The 24,613-nt window shown below is 41.6% G+C and overlaps 1 protein-coding gene across 2 annotated transcripts in view; it reads right to left on the bottom strand.

Annotated features, from left to right (window-relative positions):
- Nucleotides 1-1,388: 1,388 nt before the first annotated feature.
- OPTN (optineurin) overlaps nucleotides 1,389-24,613 on the bottom strand; it is a 48,936-nt gene continuing 25,711 nt past the window's right edge. The window contains exons 5-14 of one of the 2 annotated variants that reach the window (XM_037846218.1): nucleotides 23,842-23,915; nucleotides 21,989-22,123; nucleotides 14,709-14,811; nucleotides 13,425-13,540; nucleotides 12,493-12,642; nucleotides 12,029-12,122; nucleotides 10,237-10,395; nucleotides 4,952-5,082; nucleotides 3,944-4,026; nucleotides 1,389-2,344 (exon numbers count right to left, since the gene is read on the bottom strand). In XM_037846218.1, coding sequence (XP_037702146.1) covers nucleotides 2,217-2,344; nucleotides 3,944-4,026; nucleotides 4,952-5,082; nucleotides 10,237-10,395; nucleotides 12,029-12,122; nucleotides 12,493-12,642; nucleotides 13,425-13,540; nucleotides 14,709-14,811; nucleotides 21,989-22,123; nucleotides 23,842-23,915 — 1,173 coding nt within the window. In that variant the 3' untranslated portion in view covers nucleotides 1,389-2,216. The remainder of the gene's footprint in view (nucleotides 2,345-3,943; nucleotides 4,027-4,951; nucleotides 5,083-10,236; nucleotides 10,396-12,028; nucleotides 12,123-12,492; nucleotides 12,643-13,424; nucleotides 13,541-14,708; nucleotides 14,812-21,988; nucleotides 22,124-23,841; nucleotides 23,916-24,613) is intronic. The other variant, XM_037846219.1, reaches the window with a different exon arrangement.

Genomic DNA, 24,613 nt, shown 5'->3' with positions numbered 1-24,613 from the left:
ATATTGCAGGGCCCGGAAGAAGCGTCAAGATTTCCATGAGGGGCAATTAACCTGTGCCATGGAGCAAGGCCTCTGAAGAGATAGCACGCTAAATTAATTAGGTAAGAGATGCATGGAATTTTCAGTTGATGACCAAGCTGTTTGATTCCCTCAGAACAACAGTTTTAATTTAAACTGAGCTTATGAACTTGCCTTCATTTGCAATTCTTCCAATTATCAAGCAAAAAATTTAATCACAGTTTTAATATGCCCATACAGGCTATTATTTCAGAGTTTGGATTTGTTTAATATTTTTACTTAAACAAAGGATAAGCCCAATAACTTAATGTGAAACCATTTGGTTTGCTTCTGTATTTAGGATACTAATAGAAATCTGTTTTCTCCTGTATAAAATCGTAGGGAAAAAATTTAAACCAGAAACCATAAACAATAAAAAGCAAAATCACAACAGTTACTTTAGAAATGTCTTTAACAAACATTCTCTCTGGGATGGATGGTGGTGGTGGGGGATCTTCTAATTGAAATTACTGTTGAGTTTGTGCAGTATGCTTTCCTGACATGAAGATGTCCACAACTATTTTGACTCCTGTCAAAATGTATATGTATAAAAAGTCAAGTTTGCTTAGGAGAGATTCTTATGATAAATGCAAACAAAGGTATATTAGTTAGGGTTCTCTAGGGAAACAGAATCAACAAAAGATATCTAAATAAAAGATTTTATGAAAGTGTCTCATGCAGCCGTGGAGATGCACAAGTCCAAATTCCATAGGGCAGGCAGCAAACTGGCAACTCAGATGAATGCCTCAGGAAACACTTTGCTGGCTAGCCGAAGAAGTGAAGGTTCTCTGTCTGTCTCGCTTAAAAGTCTTCAACTGATTGGATTAAATCCAGCTGAATGAATTCTCTCATTGCAGAAGACATGCCCTTTGTTGATTTAATCAGTCACAGCTGCAGCCAATTGACTGATGATTTAATAAACCAGTTTTCTGGTTTATTAACCAGCCGCAAATGTCCTTGCAGTAATGGTTAGGCCAGTGCTTGCTTGACTAGACACCTGGGCATCATCACATGGCAAGTTGACACATGAACCTAACCATCACAAAAGGGGAGTTTTAATCTCCTCTTAAATGCTTTTAGAACTTAGATGCAAAAGGGCATTGTGGATTTTTATAGCTGGCCTAGTATTAGCTAGTCTTGGTAAACTGCAGTTTTCCTATCTATATACCTCCTCAGCAAGAATAACTTCCAACTCAACAATGTGTGCAATATCTAGAAAAGGGATCTGCACATAGTCATGGAATTAACCAAACAGATCTAAATAAGTGTTAGAAGTTTACAAACTGAATAATCTCAATAAAGAATATGTGTTCTAAGAAATTAGTCATATATATAAACCATGTAAAAGTTTCATAAGCAACATTTTATTTTGCATTAATGTTTTTTTGGGTGTACAATTATGAAGCTTTAACCTGATCCAGGAAGAAAATTAATAGACAGCTGTTCTTTTTACAGACTATTAAAGTATCTGCTGTACAGCCACGGTATCTGCAGTACAATAGAAGAGCAAAGCTAACTTCTTTACACTGTGAATGATTGTGTGAAATCAAGCAAATCTACTGTTACTGACTTCCTGTACACCCATAGTTTTTTCACTTATTTGACATGAAGTAAAAGCTTACAGGGCTCATATGACATGAGCCCATGTCACAACGGTGGCACAAGCACCGTCGCGGTAAAATCACCACCACCACGCACGCGCGCGCGCACACACACACACACACATGATACAGCCATTTTAAATGGGTGAAGGAAAAATAACAATATAATTTATTTAAAAAATACTTGAGATATTTTCTTGATCATACCCGTGACCGCGTCATTTTTCCTGCCTCCTTAACGGTTCTCAAAATTTGTCAGTGAAGTTTCTTCTTTCTGGTTGCATGGATTGCCACCTGCTGTCTGCAATGCAGTGTTCACACAGATTGAATGTAAAAACTCCTGAATTTACTATTAGAAGGGCGGCATGTTAAGGATTCTATTTTGTGAGTTTAAGAAAAATAAAATATGTTACTTAGAATGTATAAATTTTCTTTCTCTTAGCACAAACACAATGAGCCAAAATATTTGAGTGGAAACAAATAACACCAAAGTTCAACTCTTGGAGGAAAACTACCTGACGTTCACCAGTGGTCTGGGGTGGGGGTGAAGCATAACACTTAAATGATGCAGTCCATGACGTGGATCTGCAGGGTGTCTATGTCAGGCAGCACCTCGCCACATTTGGGGCAGGAGTGAATTGGCAAGTTCTGCTGCTGCTGCCGCTGCCAGCTTCCATCCTCAGCTCCTGGGGATAGAAGAAATGCCATTCATCAGTTCCATGTCACAAGCAGTTTTTTCAGTTTGGTTTTAATAACCGGTGGGCTAGTTTTAGCATGAGTAAGACTTTGTAATCAATACCCAGGTGGGAAGGGAAGAGAGGACTCGACAGGAGTCTTAAGAGTGAGGAGGGACAAGTGAGGGGAAGGACTGAAGAGTGACTGCCCTGACTCCCCCCAGTTTTGGAGTCATGTTGAGAGTCAAGCCTAAATTACAGACAGCTTGAAGGGGCCTTGACTCTAGGTGGGCCCCATGTGTACAAATTGTGATCAAAGCTGGAAATTCCTTCTGGCTCCTGGGACATCTCTGTGGTCTGACCCTCTTGGACCAAATACAGAATGTTGGCAATGGCTAGAGGAGGAGCCTTTAACATGGTTATTTATTTCTACATGTGCATGTTACCTGATGTTAATAACATGTGAGGCTATTGCGGATAGTCTATGTTCAGAAAACTGTAGAAGCATTCTCAAATAGAAATGTTGATCACAAGGCACAATTTCTGGAGCACGGAGCATTCTAATTCTCTTATTGGTCTAGATCAGGGGTCAGCAAAGGACCAGAGAGTGAATATTTTAGGCACTGCAGGCCAAACAGCCTGTGTTGTAACGACTCTGCCACTGTAGCATGAAAGCAGCTGTGGACAATACGTAAACCAATGGGCATGTCCATGCTCCAACAGAGCACAGGCAGCAGGCTGGATCTGGCTTGTGGGCTGTTGTTTGCCAAGTCCTATTCAGCTGACCACCACCACTTCCTGGGGACTGCCAATTGTACTGTAAGCTGTATTGCATCTATCTGAGCCTTCCTTTTCGTCCTGGTCTACATCTCAAGACAGGTTTGAGCTGCTGTACCAGTCTGCTTATGGGTCCTCTCTGCCTTCTGACTCTTCACGCTAAAGACACATAGTCATTTTTCATTATGAAACAGATCATCCTCACTCCTGCCTTTGCTCTTCATCCTTGCACCACTCTCATCTGCATCCCTGCTTCAAGGTCAGACATACAGTCCCCATCTTTCCAAGGCCTTCCTCTACCCCGTGGGCCTCATAGCCATCCTGTCCTCTGATCTGAGCCCTGGTGCTTCCACTCCCTGCAGGTTACCTTGTATGGTGAATTCATCTTTTCCGATGCGCACCCTGTCTCCACAACTAGACCCCAGTCCCCAGGCACCTGGCCATGCCTATGCTTTTTGTTTCCAGCAGAATGTCCCCTGGAAAGAGACTGGAGGGAGAGATGGTTCTATGTGAGGAAGGACCCCTCTGTGTAAGCAAATCTGTGTGGGTATAAAATCATAGGACAAGCTCAAGGAGCAGGGAGTAACTCCATGTGGCTAGTGTCTGCAGGAGAATAAAGTAAGACAAGGCAAAAAGGCGTGGCCATGCCAGGCCAAGGAGCCCAATCTTGATTCAGGAGGGGAGGGATGGAGACGGGCACTGGTGGGTGCTCTGTTTCTGGAGACTGGTTTGGAATCTGCTGTGGAGCACAGGGTGGGGTGTTTCTTCAGGTGTCTTCTTCACAGGGTACTGCTATTCCTATGGCCCTGAGCGCCGAGTGCCCGCGTTCCTTGCCTCTCTGGGCGAGGTAAACCTGCAGGGCTGCATCATCTGTCCTGGCCCCGTGGCGGGTCTGCATCTCCATCAAGGTCTGCCTGCTGGGACAGAGCAACACTGCACGTGACCTTCCAAAACCTGAACACAGCAACAACTCTAAGCAGATCTCTCCAACAGAAGCAAGAGGAGGATTACAGTGTCAAAGTGTACAAAAATAAAAACCAGAACCTGAGAGTAATCTGAGTCTTAAAAATACTATTGGCACTTTTACAGTATACAGTAAAAGTAAATAACAGTTAAGAGTTAAATAAGGCAGTTAGGAAAGACGCAAACTGCCAATTGACAGGGGAATAGTTTTTTAATGTGGCATATTTCTAAAACAAGAAACTACACAGCAGTTAAATAGAATGACATAGACAGGGTTCAAATCACAGTGCTGTGTAAAGTTGCAGAATGATGCATATGGTAATCATTTTGTAACTTAAACAAAGAGAAATTAAGTTCTTGTTTAAGAAATTATTTAGATATATGTACATGTAAAAGCATAAGACAGATAAAGGGGCTGCATACCCAATCCCTGGTAGGCTGGGGTGAGGGCAGAGGGGACATGATGAAATGGGACAAAGGAGACCTCGACTTGATCCACAGCCATTCTTTTCTCCTTTACTAAAAAGAACTCTTGAAGCACATGTTCACACCTTTTAGTTCTGAATGGCATACTGAGCGGGGCATGTTATTTGATTTTCTGCATTTTCTGTACTTTAAGACTTTCTCACAATGCATCTTTAAAAGGCAGAAGTAAATTTTAGCAGCACTTTCTTGTAAAACGTACTACGGAAGTTAGTTTACAGTTACTTGTGTTTCACCCCGACAATGGCAGGACAGGTACCAGAGCACACCAGGCCTGTCTGCATTCGTCGGGGCTGTGCCAGCCTCTGCCAGCCTTGCCGTGGGCCATGCTGGGCATGAGGGCCGCGAGGGGGGCGAGCGTGTCGGGTGCCCTCCCCTCCACTCCTTCTGCCTCACCTGCCGTCGTCTTCAAAAATGTTATTCTCTTTCAGCAGGAGGGCCAGCTGTAGGGCCAGTTGCTCCTTCTCTTCGTGGATCTTCTCCCTTGCTGCTCTTTCAGCGTGAAAATCGGAACAGTAAAGCTCCATCTGTCAGGGGAGTGGAGGTGATGGAGGTTAGGGTGGAAGGCCGGGGACCCCCAGCCCCATTCCTGCCGTGGAGACGTGTGCTGCCGCCCGCACCGTGCAGGCAGACTTCTGCAGGAAGGCAGGAAGGCAGCGTGACGGCCAGACTCCAGTCCGTCCAGGGAGTGTATGCATGTGTGCACGCATGTGTGCTCTAAACGATTAGGCCGTGGCAACCATACAGGGACAAGTGGTTAAATACTGTATGTGCCATTAAGCCAGTAAAATTTGCTTTCCCTTGATAATTAAGAGTCCTCTCTTTCTTTAAAAAAAATAATAGTCAGGATTAACTTAAGTATAATAAATGACTTAATCACTCTGTCAGGTATATTTATGAAGGCAGACCTTAAGCTAAATTTAAGTTAATTAAAAACAGATGCTCTTAATTGAATTGTATACATGTGCGAGGTTTTGTGTTGGGTGCTTTATATTGGCTATTTCATTTCACCTTATCAGAAATCCTGAAAATGGCAGAATTGCTATCCTCATTTTAAAAACGAGCTTTATAGCTCTTAACCTTGGGCAAATCAGTTAAGCAACAGAATCAGGATTTGAGCCTCAACTGAAATCCAGGCTGCCCTCTGCACCTGACCACAGCTCCTGTGTGGGGCCAGCCTCCACCACGGCTCCAAGGGTCCTCGCCCTGGGTGTTCCTGTCCACAGCGAGCCCCCTCCCACGGGATGTCAGACTAACCCACGTGACCACCAGGATTCCGCGGGAGTGATAGGGGTCCTAAAATCCCCAAGCTCCTGGCTCGCATGGGGGAGGCCAGCGGCCACACCGTGAGGACACTCGCGCAGCCCTGGGGAGAGGTCACACGGTGAGGAACTGAGGCCTCTTGCCCACAGCCGTGTGAGTGAGACAGCTTGGAAACTGGTCTTGCCCAGCTCAAGTGTGGCCTCATGAGACCCTGGACAGAGCTGTCCAGCTAAGCTGCTCCTGGGCTCCTGACGTGCAGGGAATGCATGTTTACTGGGATAATGCATGATTACCTGGATAATGCATGTTTATTGCGGCTTTAAGCTAAGTTTTAGGGAAGTTTGTTATGCAGTCATCAATAATTAATACACCACAGTAGCAATTTCTTCAGTATTACCAAGTAAAAATGAACCACTTACTAGTGTTAAAAATTTAAGTGAATTGGGTATTATTCTAATATCAGTTTTTAACTTTCTATGTTTAAAACTGTAAGCTTTTCTCTTCAAATTTAATAGTTCCAGGATACAAACTATTACCCATTACTTTTGGCAGACATTCTATCAAAACTATAGTTACAAAAAATGCATGCAATAGAGATCATCTTAAGGGGCTTTCTCCATGTTATGTGATGTTCCCATTGATGGATCACAGGCTTTTGAGTTAGATCTAAACTCAAGTTAGAATCTCACTTCTGTCACTTACTAGCTTTGAGCAGGTAGGAACAGGGTCTTGGATTTGTCCATCCCTGTATCCCTAGCAGTGAGAACAGTGATAGACTTATTATAGGTGCGCAAAAGAGTAGCTGAATGAATAAACCAGAGAAATGTCGTGTACGGCATGTGGCAAAAATATACAACCCCAGGAGAGCAGAAGAACGCAGTAACATGAGGAACCCAAGGCGATGGCAATGTTGGGAAGAACTCACAGAGACTGAGATTATATTCCTCTGCAAATAAAACTAACGCCGCACGTACAACCAACCACCTCGTTTCACTGCGGCCAGCCAGCAGCAGGTAGTAACAAAGAATAAGCTGCTGAGATTGTCACATGGAAAAGGAGCCAGGTGACCTTCATTGTACTGGCAAAGATGTGGGGGAAACAGAAGGCCACATGCCCTTTGGGTGGGAGTATAATTCTGGTTACGTATCGTTGGAAGACAACTTAGCAACACTCATTTAACTTACAAACGTGCATACTTGTTGGCCCAACAATTCCATTTCTAAATTGTAATATGGATTCCACAAACACACAAAGACACATGTGCAAAAATATTCACTGCGGCACCGCTGGTGACAGCAAAAATACCAGGGCAACCTAAATGTCCATTAGGAGAGCGCCAGACAAATCTGTCAGGGTAACACACACTTTGAGACACTGTGCAACAGTTAAAAAATTAATGTGTGACTGCGAGTAACAACATGGAATGATATCCAAGATATCATTAGGGAAAACATCGTAAGACAAAAACTATAGTGGGATCCCATTTTTAATTAAACAAACAAAATAAAAACAGAAGAAATCTACTTTATACTTACCAAAATGGATTCGAAGAGTTGTAATTCCACTTTCTACTTAATATATTTCTGTACTGTCTAAAAGTTTTGTTTTGTAATGAGTAGCGTTGCTTAAGTAATTTAAAGATAAATTTTGAAAAGGTACCTGATTATCCTAAAACTTTGCCTGAGATTTCTGGTTATTTAGAAAGAAAAGATTATTTTTCCATGTTTTTTGTGATTCTATAGCTTAAGCAGGATGTACTCTTATACACACACTCATACACTCTCCTCCAAGTAGTCCAACCGTCAGTCTCAGACTGGGTCAAAATAGTCACAACAAGCTAATCTTACACAAATCCTTCCAGAGAAGGGTAAAAGAAGATATGTGCCTCAACTTGTTTTATGAAGCCAGCATAACCGTGATATAAAAACCTGACAAGGATGTTAGCAGAAGGAAAATTCTAGGCCAGTCTTACTCAAGAACACAGACAACAAAAACCTTAAGCAAAATATGAGCAAACTAAATTCAGCATTATATACAGAGGATAATTCACGGAATGCAAGGTGTAATATAAAACAATCAATGTAAATCACCACATTCGCAAATTAAAGGAAAAAAGCATATAATTACCTAATTATATCATTATGCGAAGTAAAAAACATTTCCTAAATAAATTCAACATCCACTCAAAATACAAATTCTTGGCAAACAAAGAGAATTTCCTTATCTGATAAATGATCTCTACAAAAAGCCTATAGCAAACATACCACACTTAACAGTGAAATGTTGAAAACATTGCTCTGAAATTGGGAACAAGACAAGATTGTCTACTGTCTCCATTATTAGACAACATTGTACTGGAAGGTCCTAGCTTTGCTATATGACAAGAAAAAGAAATAAAAGATAAAAAGAATCAGAAATGAAAAAATAAAACTGACACTGTACAAATGATATGATTATTTAGGCAAAAAGTCTAAAAGGATATTAAGAAATACTATTAGAATGAAAATATGAGTTGAGTAAATTTGCTGAATACAAAGTCAACGTACAACATCAACCATACTCCTATATAACTGCAACTCTTAGGAAATGAAGTTTTTAAAAAATATGCCTATTATAATAGTATCACAGAAATATAAAATATCTAAGAATAAAAATAATGAAAGATAAGCAAAATCTCTACTAAGAAGATTAAAAAAACATTACTGAGAACAATTAAAGAAAATATACCATGTTCATGGATTGGGAGATCAATAATGTAAAGAAGTCAATTCTCTCCAAACTGATCTCTATATATTCAAATTTAATTCCTACCAAACCACAGTCGTGTTTGTGTGTGTGTGTGGAAATTGCCAAGCTAATTCAAAAATTTATATGAAAATGCAAAGAGAAGGAATACCTAAGGTCCTCTCGAAGAATATCAACATGGTAGAAAGATTTATTCTACTAGATCTGAAACTTTCTGATGCTTTATAATAAGCCAAGACAGTATGTATCAGAGGCAAGGATATACAAATAGACCAGGGGAACTGTTCACAAAGTTCAGAAACAGCATGCATGAGACAATTTATGGAAATGAAGGCAAAACAGCAATTAAAAAAAGATGACCTTTATAATAAATGGTGCAAAGTCAACTGGATACCCATGTCGGCAAAAAATACGACTTTTTACCTTTACCTTACTCCATATTCAAAACGTAATTCCTGATGGTTTGTAGATCTGAATGTAGAAGGTAAAACAATAAGGATTTTAGAAGATACCACAGGAGGGTATCTTCATGGCCTTGGGGTAATGAAAGTTTCTTGAACAGGAAACAAAAAGTACTAATCAAAAATGAAAAAAAAACTAGTGAACTGAACTAACTAAAATTAAGAACTTTTGTTCATTAAAAGATACCTTTCTTGATGAGAGTGAGAAGGCAAGCCACAGAGTGAAGAAATCTGCAACAAATATAACTGACTAGGACTTATATCTGGAGTATATTTAGAACTTCTACAAGATGAAGAAAAAGTCAAACCAAAAGAAAAACAGGCAAACACTTAACCGGCATTTCATAAAAGAGAATACCTAAATGACCAATAAACATTTGTAAATGTACTCAACCCCATCAAGTCATCAAGGAAATGCAAATTAAAAGAATACTTCTACACACCCATTAGAATGGTTAAAATTTAAAAGAGTGACAATACAAGTGGTCCATGAGGATGGAGAGCAACGGGGACCCTCAAACACTGCTGATGGGAGTAAAAATCAGTACAACCAGTTTGGAAAGCTGTTTGGCTTCATCTATAAAACTGAATAACACGCATACTCTAGGAGCCAGCATTTCCACTCCTGGGTATGTGCCCAACATTCTCTTGTACATGAACAAAGAGTTACGTACAAGAACCCCACAACATTAACTGTAAGGCACCCAGCTGGAAGTAACGCAACTCTCCATCAATCGTAGAACGGATAAATAAAATACAATACACAATGAAGTACAACACAGGGATGAAAATGGAGGCACTGCAGCACCACACCGATGGATCTCACAAACTTAATGTTGACAAAAGAAGCCAACTTCAAAAGAATACAAAATACAATTCCAATTACATAAAGCTCAAAAAGTCACATCCAAATGATAGTTTTAGATATCAGCATGACCATTATCTTTGGGGAAAAGGCGGAGGTAGTACTGGGTGGGGTGGGGGCAGCTGGAGGGTTCTGGAATGTTCTGTGTGCTTTATAAGATCCTTCACTGAGCTTGATACTTAAGTTCGGCACACTTCTCCATGTATGTTGAACTCTGAGGAAGAAGTTGAAGAACCACACTGGTAGAAACAGGATAAAACCCAAGGATGTCTTTAAGCACCCTCGCTTTCCCATGGGAAGGGCCCTCGGGTGCCCCCACCCAGCCTGGGCTTCAGACGGAGCCTTGCCTGGGCCTTCAGGACGGCCACGGTCTCCAGCTCCTCCTCCTGCCGCGCGACCGTCTGCTTCAGCTCGTCCAGCTGGCACTGCTTGTAGGCCAGCGCCGTCTCTGCCAGCACCAGCTTCTCCTGCAGCTCCTGCACCATCGCCTTATCCACTTTTTCGGACTGAAAAAGACAGGCTTGTTATTGAAATGATTTTGAAATCATTCAACCAATTTCAGTAAAATATTAGGTAAGTTTTTTTTTTTTAAGTGATGGGCTTTTATGTTAATTAGCAATGCTGACTTATTCAGAAAGTTGTGTTCATTAAACTTACAGCTGGCAAATACTTTCCGAACTTAAAACAATAATATAAAAAAAGACTTATTTTAGTAACACGGGAAGTAGTGACAAACCACAATCTCAGTAAGATTGTGGCCCCCTGATCCTGTTATTTTTCCATGCATGTTACTCTTACTTGGTGAAGTCAGTGGAAAATTTTAATAGTCATTTTCATCAATTAAAAATCTATTAAGGACTTTAAAGATGAAAAAAACTCTGCAAAATAAATGAAGAACAAAGTATATTTATACAGATATAAATCAAAGACCTCTTCTGAGTCAAAGCTGCCATGGTCTTCATAAGGTCACCCCGTGTTGGGTGTCACACTGATTTAGGTGGCACCCCGGGTCCAGGGTCCCAAGCGACAGCAGGAAGCTGGCCTCTGCCTCCAGCCGTCCATCTCTCTGTACACCCTTCACCCTGGAGCCCACACTTGGGGCTCTCTTTTTTTTTTTTTTTTTTTTTTTGTATTTATTTATTTATTTATTTATTTATTATTTTTTTTAATCATCATTTTATTGAGATATATTCACATACCACGCAGTCATACAAAACAAATTGTACTTTCGATTGTTTACAGTACCATTACATAGTTGTACATTCATCACCTAAATCAATCCCTGACACCTTCATTAGCACACACACAAAAATAACAAGAATAATAATTAGAGTGAAAAAGAGCAATTGAAGTAAAAAAGAACACTAGGTACCTTTGTCTGTTTGTTTGCTTCCCCTACTTTTCTACACATCGATCCATAAACTAGACAAAGTGGAGTTTGGTCCTTATGGCATTCCCAATCCCACTGTCACCCCTCATAAGCTACATTTTTATACAACTGTCTTCGAGATTCATGGGTTCTGGGTTGTAGTTTAATAGTTTCAGGTATCCACCACCAGCTACCCCAATTCTTTAGAACCTAAAAAAGGTTGTCTAAAGTGTGCGTAAGAGTGCCCACCAGAGTGATCTCTCGGCTCGTTTTGGAATCTCTCTGCCACTGAAGCTTATTTCATTTCCTTTCACATCCCCCTTTTGGTCAAGAAGATGTTCTCCATCCCACGATGCCGGGTCTACATTCCTCCCCGGGAGTCATATTCCACGTTGCCAGGGAGATTCACTTCCCTGGGTGTCTGATCCCACGTAGGGGGGAGGGCAGTGATTTCACCTTTCAAGTTGGCTTAGCCAGAGAGAGAGGGACTTGGGGCTCTCTTACACACCTCCCATCAGGTCTGCTGAAAGCTTGCTCCCTGATGGTAGCATATTAGCACCATCTTTGTATCCAGAGAACACTGTACATTGATGGAACGTCAGAAATTACAAACACACAGGCACAAGAATTCAACTATAAATGGGAAAACCCAAAACCTGTGAAACCAGACTTAGTTAAGGATTAATGCACATACATATATTTAACATATAAAATGTTCGCCACTTTCCATTCATTGCTAGGCTGTGAAAGTGATTTTTGTGTGTGCATACCTCTTTCCTTTTCAGTTCCTCAATTGTCTTCAATGCATTACTGTGTTCTTGAAGAAGCTTATTGTGTGTCAACTGTAGGGAGGCTAATTTACCCCTATTAAAAAAGAAATGAAAAAATGGATTGTTGGGGGGGAATCATTGAAACTGATTTATAGTCATGCCTCCCAATTTTCTTCTGAGCACTCAAGTAGCAAAACCTTCTCCTTGCTTTATCACCCCACCTCCTACAAGCATTTTCTTACTCTCAAAGAAAATATTCTTTCCCAAAGAATCAAGAGAGAGCATAACTAATTAAATTCTGTTGTGAAAAAACCTAAGTTTTATCCTTTCAGAAAGTCTCCCAGTATTCCTTCACATAAATAAGAGAAATTTTATAAATTTATTCTCAAATCCTAATTCCGATATGCATAAAAAAGCTATTTGATCTCCTCTTAGCGAGTAGCCACTCAATCGTACATACTCACTTTTCATCTTCTGTTTTAGTTTGCTCCATTTTGATTTCTGACCGCATGCTTTCCACTTGCAGCTCTAGCTTTCTGTTATTACATACAAGCTCTTGCTTTTCATTCAACTCTGATGAGGCTGCAGAATTTCTCCTCTCAAGGGCCTGACACCTACGAAAGATCAAGATTTCATGAGGACAAACACTGCTCCTTCACTTCTCAGTGGCTTTAAAACAAACCCCAAGATTATGCAGTGAATGCAAAGCATTTTGGGTTGCAACTTTCAAGGATTTAACAATACACAATAAAATATTTTCTCTTCCTTGCCTGTTTCCTAGACATGGTCATATTTCTGAACCCGTATGACTAAGCATTGAGAAGGAGAAATCTACAATCACATGAGCTACTATCCACTTTGAATAATTAAGGAGCTATGCTAATAGATTTTTATCTCATATAGTGATCTAGGGATAACTTTTATATTTAAAAAAGCACAAAGACTGTGACTTCTGGCAACATGCTCAATTTATATGTTAGACCTAATAACTAATTGAAAAGGAAAATTCTTTTCTCAATCTCACTCAAGCCCTTTTTGCTCCTTTCAACCTTCTTTTATGTTTGCTGACAGCTTCAATGTTGTCAGCTGCAGTCAGTCTCAGGAAAGGGGGCTCACTGCTCTGCAATGGGGCTCACGTGGGCCAGTATACTGAGCAAGTGCCCCCAGATAGCAGGATCAAGGTCCCCAGGCCCTGTCCCCCCATGCTATGACAACAATTTCATGCTTGGATATTAACCTGGACACCAGCATCTTTTGAATTCATATTTTAATTAGGTCTCTAGCTTTCTTTCAGTCAGTACCATAGTAACAGACTTCCTGTGTTTTAACATAGCAAAATCTTTTGTAAAACTGCATGTGTCTATGTAGAAAGATAACATTCATCTCTCATTCTTACTTTTCTTGAAGTCTCTTCTTCATCAGCTCTGCTTCACTGAGTCTGGCATGAGCCTCTTGGAGCTCTTTAAACAGGGTTGTTATCTGCAGGTTCAGCGTTTCCACTTCACTTCCAACCTGCCATGCAGGAAATTCCAAGACGTGTGATTATCATCAGAGGTTAAGTGGATCCTTTGGTGGGAAAATAGTCTGAACCGTTAGCATCCAATTAAGACTGATTGGTGAACTGATTAACCTTTGACAATCAATACCCCAAATATCTGGTATGAAAAGAAATGCTTTGGATATAGCCCTGTTTCCTTGGACAGCATTAGCTGATCAGTGTGGGTGCATTTGTGATCATGACCCTATCACAGTTAAAATGAACCCTGACTGTGGTTCAGACCATCGAGCCCAGTGGGGTCAAACCACAACCTTGTTTATCCAGCTTGCAACTCACCCCCATAATCCCTCACCAATTTCTGTTTCTAGTTTACTCAACTACTTTTGCTATCTAGCCTTTGCTCTGGTGGCGTTATACTTTCCATAAATGAGTTTTCCTTTATGATGCCTCGGAAGCCTCTGTGATGTTCTATGATCAGTTGTGGAATGAGCTGCAGTCACCAGGGAGCTATCCCTCACTGGTGGTCTCTTCATCTGTTTTCCAAATGTTCTCCAGTCTCTTGAGGGTCTAAGGGACTCAGCCCAGAGCACAGCATGCAGCGGGCTTTAAATATGCATTTGTTGAATAAAGGAATTAGCTGAAGTGAGTATTTTATGTAGAAGCATTTCACATGGGCTAAAATCACAGTTTCATTAACCTCCCCTAACTTTATGATTCTCTGCTTGCAGGCTCAAAGGCACATCTTTCAGCTACCACAGAACGCTGAACATATATGCACAGGTGTTTTTCATTCAAACTAGTAGTAGGTCAGAACTAAGATCTCTAAACTCTACCTCAACCTCTTGGGTCATGTCCTGTCCTGAACTGATCCCATTATGAAGTGGACAGAATTCCTTTGTCATTAAGCTGGCTTGTTCACTCAAGCATTTAGGAGATAAAATCCATCCGGAAAAGATGGAGGAGTGATTTCCTCGAATACTGATAGGAACACATCTCACTGCAATTTACAGTGAATGAAGTTCGAATCAGGACAGGAAATATGAGTGAAATAAAACATATTTAATCTTAATATTGCTCCTGTATCTCTAAAGCAAATGACGTATCACGAGACTTGGATCCAGTGTCTACACTGCTCTTAGCCCATCGAGTATGTGCAGGCAGTGTTGGAATCTTGGTACCCACGGTCTCTGTGATTTTCTCCTCTTCTTTCTCTCTTTCTGTGTTCCCCTCTGTCTGGGTTTCAACCTCAGAACGATCATTTGCTTTCTTTTCAAAATCTGAAATTCTGAAAAATGATAGAAAGAGGAAAAGTTACTTTCTGTTTGGCTTCAAGGATTAACAGCCACAGAAGCGCTAAAAAGAACACTGTTCAAATTTTGGACAATTTCACTGTGGGAGTTTTGGTTTTATTTTTCACCAAAAAAACCCAGTTACAATTGATTTACCACAAATGTATACCAAGGTAAAAGGTCTAACTCACAGTGAACACTGAACACCGCCACCTGTTCTCATATAAAATATTTTGAAAATATTTGTGTTTCTGTGTGTGCACACCTATATAGGCTTGGGTGTCATATAAGAATTCAACAGAGAAGGAAAGACTTTTCCTTTTTGGACTTGTCTAAGTTACCAAATCCCTGAAAACAATCAAATGAACAAATGTAGCAACACTCTTTTATACCTAATCATCATCACATGAAAGCCATCCCAATACAAGAGAAACAAAGAGAGACTTCTGGTTGAAGATGACAGCCTGGATGCATGCATGTGATTTTCTCCCCACCCAAATCCCCACTAAAATGACTTTTAAAAAGGTATACACCTACATGATCTAAGAGAAAGGGAGGGAAAACCATAGCAAGTGGGAAGCTGGGAAGTACAGGTGTGAGAGGGAACTGACTTACAGCCCAAGAAAGCTGGGTACTACACCAACAGTGGGGGGAGCTGAAAAGTGACTTGATACATGCTGTGGAACCCCCAAAAGGCTCAGGAATTGGGGGCACCAGGTAACTCGGGAAGTGGCAATAAATGTGGGCTAAAAACAGAGGTTGCTCAAAGCCTGTTAAGAAGACTGGAAGGCTGAAGGTCTGCACCATGAGGTGGAGGTGGGGGCTTGCACTCCTACTAAAAAGAGGGGATCAACATGCTGAACATCGAGATCCTCAGCCTTCTTCTACCTATCTCCAAGAACGCTGGCATCTAGAAAAATACCCTCAAAGAAGGGGACTGGAAGAGTCTTCTCTGAAGACTGTGACCAGCACAAGGGAAAAGATTTAGTTACTGACATGGGGCTTTCCCAGTGAGACTTCTCAGCCACATCCCCCCCCACAAGCACAAAGAGCTTCAATCTGCTTCTAACATCTCACTCTTAAATCTGGTCAAACAGCCCAAATTACTAAACATTTGAGGAAAACCTCTAAAATGAAAGAATGAGAATGAAACAGAAAAAAGCAATTCACTGAAAACGGAATCTGCCTGGGGGTGTGTGTGTGTGTAAAAACCACTATCATTAATATCCTCAAGAGACATTAAGAAACACAATGCATCCATAAAAAATGGACTGCTATAAAAAGGAACAAAGAAGAACAACAACAAAATTGAAAAATGACAGTTGATCAAATCTACCAAAAAGGATCAAAATAGATGGAGAGATGGAAAAGAGGAACAAGGAGTTAAGAAATGCTAATCCTGAATAACAGTTCTAGAAAGAACACGAAAAAAGCAAGAGTAATAAATAAATCCTAAATTAATTTGAGATCATGAAGGACATGAGTTTGCAAAATGAAAGGGCCCAAGAGAGTCCAGAACAAATGAATGAAAAACAGCCTCACACCAAGGCGCCTGTGAAATACTTGGGACAAAGCAAGGAGCCTTCCAAGAGGATGGGACAAAAAGAAGCTTTATCCAAAAAGATTAAGAATCAAAATGGCACTGCATTTCTCAACAGAAACACCAGAAGCTAGAACACTGTGAAGCAATGCCTTCAAAATTCTGGGAAAGTTATATCCGACCTAGAATTCTATATCTAGCCAAACTATCTGTTCTAGTTTGTTAATGCTGCAGAATGCAAAACACCAGAGATGGATTGGCTTTTATAAAAAGGGGGTTTATTTGGCTACACAGTTACAGTCTTAAGGCTATAAAGCATCCAAGGTAACACATCAGTAATCGGGTACCTTCACTGGAGGATAGCCAATGGCATCTGGAAAACCTCTGTTAGCTGGGAAGGCATGTGGCTGGCGTCTGCTCCAAAGTTCTGGTTTCAAAATGGCTTTCTCCCAGGACGTTCCTCTCTACCAAGCTTGCTCCTCTTCAAAATGTCACTCACAGCTGCACTGAGTTCCTTCTCTTTGAGTCAGCTCATTTATATGGCTCCACTGATCAAGGCTCACCCAATGGGTGGGGCAACACTCCATGGAAATTATCCAATTAGAGTCATCACCCACAGCTGGGTGGGGCACAGCTCCAAAGAAAATCTAATCAGCACTAAAACTTCTGCCCCACAAGACTGCATCAAAGATAATGGCATTTGGGGGACACAATACATTCAAACTGGCACACTATCCATTAGGCATAAAGGTAGAAAGTTGTATGCAAGATCTTAAAAAATGTATTCCCCATGTATTTCTTCCTCAGAAAGTTACTGGATGTGTGTTCTGTTATTTAAAAATAAAAAGTAAGAAAGGCACTGGATTCTGGAAACACGTTCTCTCCAATACAGGAGAGCTAAAGAGCGTCTCCAGGGTGCTGGCAAAGAGAGATTCAAGATGGCCGCAATACAGCAGGCCTAGAAAGGAACTGGGCCAGGCTCCAGGAGAAAACCTTTCAAGAAGAGAAAGCTACTAGATTATTCACGTGTTTGAATGGAATTGAGAGATTTCCTTCCTGGTAGAAAAGTTTGGGGAAACTAACCAACTTTTTAAAAGGCAATTATTTATGCACTGAGGAAAAAAACTGTTGTGCAAAAAAGAGAAAAGCAGTCATGGCATAGTACATGGCTCAACTGTGAAAAGCACATAGAGAGGTATTCTAATGCAAACACTAAGCAGTAATCCAACCAAACTGCAATATAATCAATTTTGGAGTGGGGAGGGGAAGAGCGGTCCAGAAGCATATGTGTCTGTGATGATGTGGAGGTGAAAGACAGTTAAATTCTCATCCTTCATAGTGGGAAGTCATTAGATTATGTTTAAGATAGGGAAGAAAACTGAGGAAGTAGCAATATAAGCCTGATGTATGGAGGTAAATTATCAAAAGAACTCACTGAATATGTTGAAAGTGGATGTCTGGGAAGTAGAAAAAGGGAACATGAGAGGGTTGGTCAAGGAATTGTGCTTTTTCCATAAGAAGCTTGTAGAATAACCAAGTTTTTAAACTGGAGTGGTGGTTCTGAGTTGTAGGTACCCCAGAAAATCATGTTGTTAAATCTAATCCATTCCTGTTAGATTGAACCCATTGTAAGTAGGACCTCTGGATGAGGTTACTTCAGTTAAGGTGTGGCTCAACCCAAACAGGGCTGGAGTCCTTTATAAAGTGAATGGAATTCAGAGAGAGAGAGAGAAACCCACCGCAGGAAGCGTAAGTTGAAGGTTGATGGAAGCCGGAAGAGAAGAGAGAGGCCACCACATGCACTGCCATGTGACAGAGGAGCTCAGGATAAAGGATCGCCAGCAGCCAGCTCCAGAACACCAGTCTATAGGAAGAAAGCATCACCTCGATGATGCCTTGTGTGCTGGTTTGTATATATTATGTCCCCCAGAAAAAGCCATGTTCTTTGATGAAATCTTGTGGGGGCAGATATATTAGTGTTGATTAGGTTGGAACCTACTGATTCAGTGTTTCCATGGAGATGTGACTCAATCAACTGTGGGTGAAGACTTTTGTTGGATAACTTCCATGGAGGTGTTGTCCCACCCATTCAGGGTGGGTCTTAACTGGATCACTGGAGTACTTTAAAAAGAGCCACACAGCCCAGATGCTGGAGCAGCTATGAATGACATTTTGGAAAGCAACTGAAAGTGACATTTTTGAAGAGAAGCTGCAGCCAAGAGAGGACAAAACGCCCCAAGAGCAACACTTTGGAGAATGCCATTTTGAAACACAACCTGGGAGCAGGCAGATGCCAGCCATGTGCCTTCAGAGCTAACAGAGGTTTTCCAGATGCCATTGGCGATTCTTCTGTGAAGGTACCCTATGGTTGACACCTTAGCTTGGACATTTTTATGGCCTTCAGATTGTAACTTTGTAACCAAATACACCCCCTTTATAAAAGCCAATCCATTTCTTGTGTTTTGCATTTTGGCGGCATTAGCAAACCGAAACACCTCGATTTGGACTTTTTCCTAGCCTCAAAACCACGAGCTCAAAATTCTCCATTGTTTAAACCAACTGCATGGTATTTGCTTGAGCAGCCAAGGAAACTAAAACACTATGTGAATTTAACTGATTAAAAAAATATAAAAAACAGTGGTGGTAAAAAAGTAAAACAAACCACACAGGTATCTGTGGTAAACTGCCAAACCTAATCCATAGAAAGGGCGGGTCTCCAGCTATGTCAGATGGATGGGATAAGAGACACATGGTACAGAGTTGGAGGACAGGCCTATTAACCCCACTCACATCAGACATATAGCTTAACTTTCTGGGGTAAACTTTCATTGTCCTGGTCTGACTTTTCCGTTACCTCTCAATTTTCCTACACCTCTATCCACTCCTTAAAGGCTGGCAGTATGAGTATGTTTAGTAAACACAAACTACATTAAATATGAATCCTGGTGAAACAGTGACAGAAAGACAAATCTACCATCCCCTCTCTACAAATCACCTGATAAATTTCAGGATAAATTTTAGACTATCTCTACCACTGTTTCCCATGATTAATGAAAATGACAGAAGACTGACTTATTTGTTGGAGGAAAAGACATCTTATGTCTCTGAATGTGCTTCATTGTATCCTATATACTATGTAAATCAAGTCAGGGTGTTCACCCCTCAGTGACTTTATTTCTTGGTTTCAGTCCTACCTAAGCTAGGAGGAAACCATCATCCTTCTACTCATGTGGAGAACACTATGGTTGACTTTTCAGGTGTCAAATACTGACAGCAGGCTGGCCCGCAAAGCAGAAATGTACTGCTGTTGGGAAGTGGACCCTTTACAGGGAGCTCGAGGTAGGGGTGTAAAGGTGAAGACAGGTCCAACTTACTAGCTCCCATCTGAAGAGCCACACCTCTTAGCCTCCCAACAGAAAGCTATAATTAATTTAAAAGCAGGAACTATACATGCAGGCATGCCTTGTTTTACTGTGCCTCATTTTATTGCACTTCGCAGATGCTGTGGTTTTTACAAATTGAAGGTTTGTGCAACCCTGCGTTGAGCAAGTCTATCAGCGTCATTTTTCCAATAGCATGTGCTCACTTTGTGTCTCTGTGTCTCAATCCAATTGAGGTACATATATCGTTTTCTTAAGACATAATGCTACTGCACACTTAGACTACAGTATAGTGTAAACATAATGTTTATATGCACTGGGAAAACAAAAAAATTCATGTGACTTGCCTTATTGTGGTGGCCTGGAACCAAACCCACAGTTTCTCTGAGGTATGCCCTTTATCATTTGAAAGATCAGATGTACAACTAGCAAATTCCTAAGTTTACATGCTTATTATTGAAGCTAATTATGCTAGTCTAAGAAAGGATGAATCATTGGCTAAACTTGATTTTTCTAATGGTGTGCAGAACTGGAGACGTGCAAAACATAAACACACTTTGATTACTCCTAGCTATTGAGGTCTCATTCACAGCATAACCTCTTCTTTAAAAATCAGCTGTAATAAAGGTTTAAAAAGGAAGAAGGCTTAATTATTTATTTCCTTGTTTATTTGCACATTCTTACTATGTATTGGGATTAACTAAAACGGCAGGACAGATATTTTACCACATTAGAATACATGAGGACAAGTTCCTGGAAGTTACCTCTTAACTTTACCAGGAACACTGGTAGGATATGAGGTGAAAGCCTAGGATTACAGCCACTGTGGCTTCCCTAGGAAAAGAGCTGACCATTAAATAGGTCAGAGGACAAATGCTGACATGCCTTCCAGGTTAACCTGATTCTGAATAAATAACTTGTGATGGTTTGAAGCTGTATGAACCCTAGAAAAAGATCATGTTCTTAAAGCTAATCCATTCCTGTGGGTGTAGACCTGTTGTGGGTGGGACCTTCTGACTAGGGTTTTTCAGTTGAGGCGTGCTCCAGGTGGGTCTCGCTCCTCTACAAGAGCACGAAAGACAAAGAGAAAGACAGAAGCTAAGAGAAACAAAGCCTAAAAAAGAGAAATACACAGAAGCTCAGACAGCAAGTCACAGATGGAACACCAGAAGCTGAAAGCTACGAAACCCAGGAGAGAAGGACCGGCAGACGCCGCCATGTGCCATTCCACGTGACAGAGGGGTCCAGGACCGCAGATCGCCTGCTGATGCCTTGATTTGGACATTTTCATGCCTCAGAACAGTAAGCTTATAAACTAACAAATCCCCACCGTTAAAAGGCAGTTCATTTCTGGTATATTGCATTTTGGCAACTTTAGCAAACTAAAACACTTGTGTCTTATGTTTTTAAAACAGATCCTTCCTATATTAAAAATTAGAACTGCTTCAATTAGAAAGGGCTTTTTAAAGATTCTTCAAGATTAATGAATCCTTTATTATGTCTGGCTAGAGTTAATTATGTCATAGCATATTTATGATTAAATGTTACAATTACCAGAACCCTAAAACTATTGTAAAAACCTCCCCCATATCTTATATTAATTTAGCACTTTGCATTTCTAAAAAGTGCATTCACAAATAGAACTTTATTGACTTTGCAACAGCACCATAAGGTAGATAAATTTTACCCCAGAGCCCAGTCAAAATGATCATGCTTGCAGTAGCATTATGTTGCACATGTACCTCCATAAAGAGGTTCACCATACTGAAAATCAAGGGGTACGGGCGTATACGTATATATCTATGATGCAGGACTACTTCCTAACTCATTTTATGAGGCCAGCATTACCCTGATACCAAAACCAGACAAAGATATCACAAAAAATGAAAACTACAGACCTATATCCCTTATGAATATAGACGTAAAAGTCCTCAATAAAACACCAGCAAACCAAATCTAACAACATATAATATACTGAAAGTAGATTAGTAGATGTCAGAGGTTGGGAGGAGGGAGACAGGAGTGAGTGCTAAGGTGAACGGGGTTTCTTTCTGGGGGAGAATATGTTCTAAAATTATATTGTGGTAATGGGTATGTTATGGTAATGGTTTAGAATATGTGACTCTTTTAAAACCCTCTGGAAAGTCTGCGTTAAATGGGTGAATTGTGCACTTTAAATCGGTATGTGAATTACATCTCAGTAAAGCTGTTGGAAAAAACACGTATATATATTTCAAGTAACCTATTGCATACCTTTCTTTGGTGTCCTTCAGTGCAATTTCAAGTCTCTCCACTTTCTGGTTTCCTTCTCTGAGGCAAAGCAGGAGCTGGCTCACTGTTAAATCCTCAAATTCCAAACCATTCCCAGCACCTGCTACAGATCTGCTCCTACATTAAGACAAAGTCACTTTCAGTGTAAAGGTTAAAAGGTTTTCATCAGGAAATGAAAATGTAGAAGTCTAGGAACCTGCCATACAGGCCACTCTCCCCGGCAGGCCCTGGGACCCTGTGCACACCCCGTGCAGCCCAGGGGAGCAGCAGGGAACAGCAGGGAGGCTCCAGAGAGGCCACCGTGCACCCAGCCAGAGCCCGGACCCCAGCCAACAGTCCACCAAGGAGCCCGGTGTAGAGAGCAGGCCTCTGGGGGGCTGCAGCGACCGAGAAGCACAAGCACAAGTGCCGCCTCTGGTGACATACTGGCCGCCGCTCTCTAGCCAGTCAGAAGCCATCAGGCCATCATGTGAAGAGAACAAAAGCTTTCTCGATTTTGGCTTCAGATCATCAGAACTGAGAAACGTAGGCACTGCTGGCAGGCCAAATATTTTTCTCAGTGTGAACATCTGATTAAATACAGCAACATTTTGATGACCGGCAAACAATACCAGAACCTCCACTACAAGGACACAACCCTGGGGGGTCCATGGTGACGCTAGAAGCAGCCACGGCGCAGGGGTCTGCCCTGCCCACGCGTCTAAGGGTCAACCAGGATTCAGTCCCCAGTCCCCAACTCCAGGACTGCAGCTCCAAACCTAGAAACCAATCGCTGAATCCTCTGATACTCACAAAAAGAGGACAAGAACCTATTGTTTGCTAGAAATCGCAGTGTGGCCTGAAAGAGGAAGTGGTTTTGAGTGTGTGGATCCAAATAAGGAGGAAGTGGTTTGAGCATGTCAAACTGGGCTTGCTTCCTTCTCCCACTTCCAGACAAGCCTTTTGATTTTAAGAAAGCAATTGAGGGACAAGCTGAGGAGTTTTTCACTAAAAAAGGAAACAACTTTCATTCATGCCAATTGCCCTATTTGGTGAAAGAATACTATTTACTACTTCTTTTCTCCCTTACCTAAGGGTTTGGGAGTATAATTGAAAAATATTAACACATACATCATTTTCATGTTTTATAAGCCCTTCTCTGTGCACATTCATCAAGCTATAGTAAAAAGGTTCTAAAGGGCTATGGGGAAAGGGATCCTTAAAGAGACTGTCAGATAACTGTGCCTTCCACGGGCAAGCCCAGTTCCTCCACCACCTTCCTCTTCAAAGACCCCCCCCTCCAACTACTTAAGCTGCTTGTTTCCTGGTATCTCCCTGAGACAGGTAAGCTTGTGACTCCACAGGTAGGATAGGGGCACTTCCCAGAAAAGCCCACAGGGATTCACACAGCAGCAGCCCCCCTCATAGAAGTTCGCCCAGCCTCAGTCACCGTGGCTTGTGCTTGAATGACCAGGGAGAAGATGAAAACACCCCCTCACCAAGCTGGGCAGCCTGCTCCAGGCCAAACAGCACTGGTAAACAAGCCAGGACATTTGGGTCTTTCACTTAAGAGCCAGCAGCTAGCTTCTTCTGATTAACAACACGTTTGTTTTCGCCTCCCATCTGGTGGAGAGAAAACAGCTTCACAGCAGAGTGGTGAGCTTTAGGTAGCCTAAAAAGGCTCCAAGCACTTGCTTTCGTCTTCTGCCAGTTTCGGCTGCAACGTAAAATAGCGTCGGAACTTAACATTCCTGAAAGGTCCTTAATAAGAAGTTGCTTTTCTTGCCATGTTTGACCACCTAGAGAGGAGATGAAAGTCACAGACTGCCCCCCCCGCCCAAGCCCTCTCCACATACGTGCTGAAGGAGTCCGTTCCTGGGGGCCCGGGACCATTCTTGATTTCTTTCACTGCCCCCTCTGCTTCTCCTTCCTGTACAAGCAGAAGTAAGAGGGATTTAACACATTATGTATGCAAGACAAATTCCTTGACAAAAGAAAGACAAGAGGGCAACGATTTGGATGACACACAACCCAAGGAAATTCCCAGACATTTAGGCGTGAAGTGCTGAAATCCAGATGTTGGGATGGACACTTGCCCTCTGCCCTCACCCCCCAGGCCCCTGTCAGGGTCCCAGACACCGTGGGGCAGTGCCAGGGCCAGCCCCCTCTCAGGTGGCACTTTCACCCTAAGTCCATGAATGTGAAAGCTTCTCTCTTACCCTCGCTCCTTGGCAGTTCCCTCTTTCCCTCGGTTAAGGCCACCAAGAGCTAGTGACATCACCACATGCCTTCCCTGCAAAATGCTAGAACTTGTTGAGGCAAAGTTGAAAAGGGGGCAGTTTTTTTTTTGTGGGGGCGGCACCCAGAGGCAGCTCCTCCTAGAGATTCTCTGGCACTGAGGGACACTTGGGGAGCAAGAAGCCTGAGGCCACTTCACATGGTTTCTCAGAAATTTATATTTCAGCGAACTAGGAGTGAAAAACTTCAAAAACTGCACAAAGATTGTCATGAGTAATTGTGTTTGCAGAAACTCTTTCTAAATCCTGGGCAGTGTTTTCCAGGTCACGACATGCAAAGCAGGAGAAACAGTTTACACTAATAGTAGCTGTCCCTCTTCTGTGAAGGAGA

This window comes from Choloepus didactylus, chromosome 8 (assembly GCF_015220235.1).
Source record: "Choloepus didactylus isolate mChoDid1 chromosome 8, mChoDid1.pri, whole genome shotgun sequence".
Classification (NCBI taxonomy): Eukaryota; Metazoa; Chordata; class Mammalia; order Pilosa; family Megalonychidae; genus Choloepus; species Choloepus didactylus.
The sequence above is the reverse complement of the archived record's forward strand: the minus strand, read 5'-3'. Positions and strand labels throughout refer to the sequence as shown.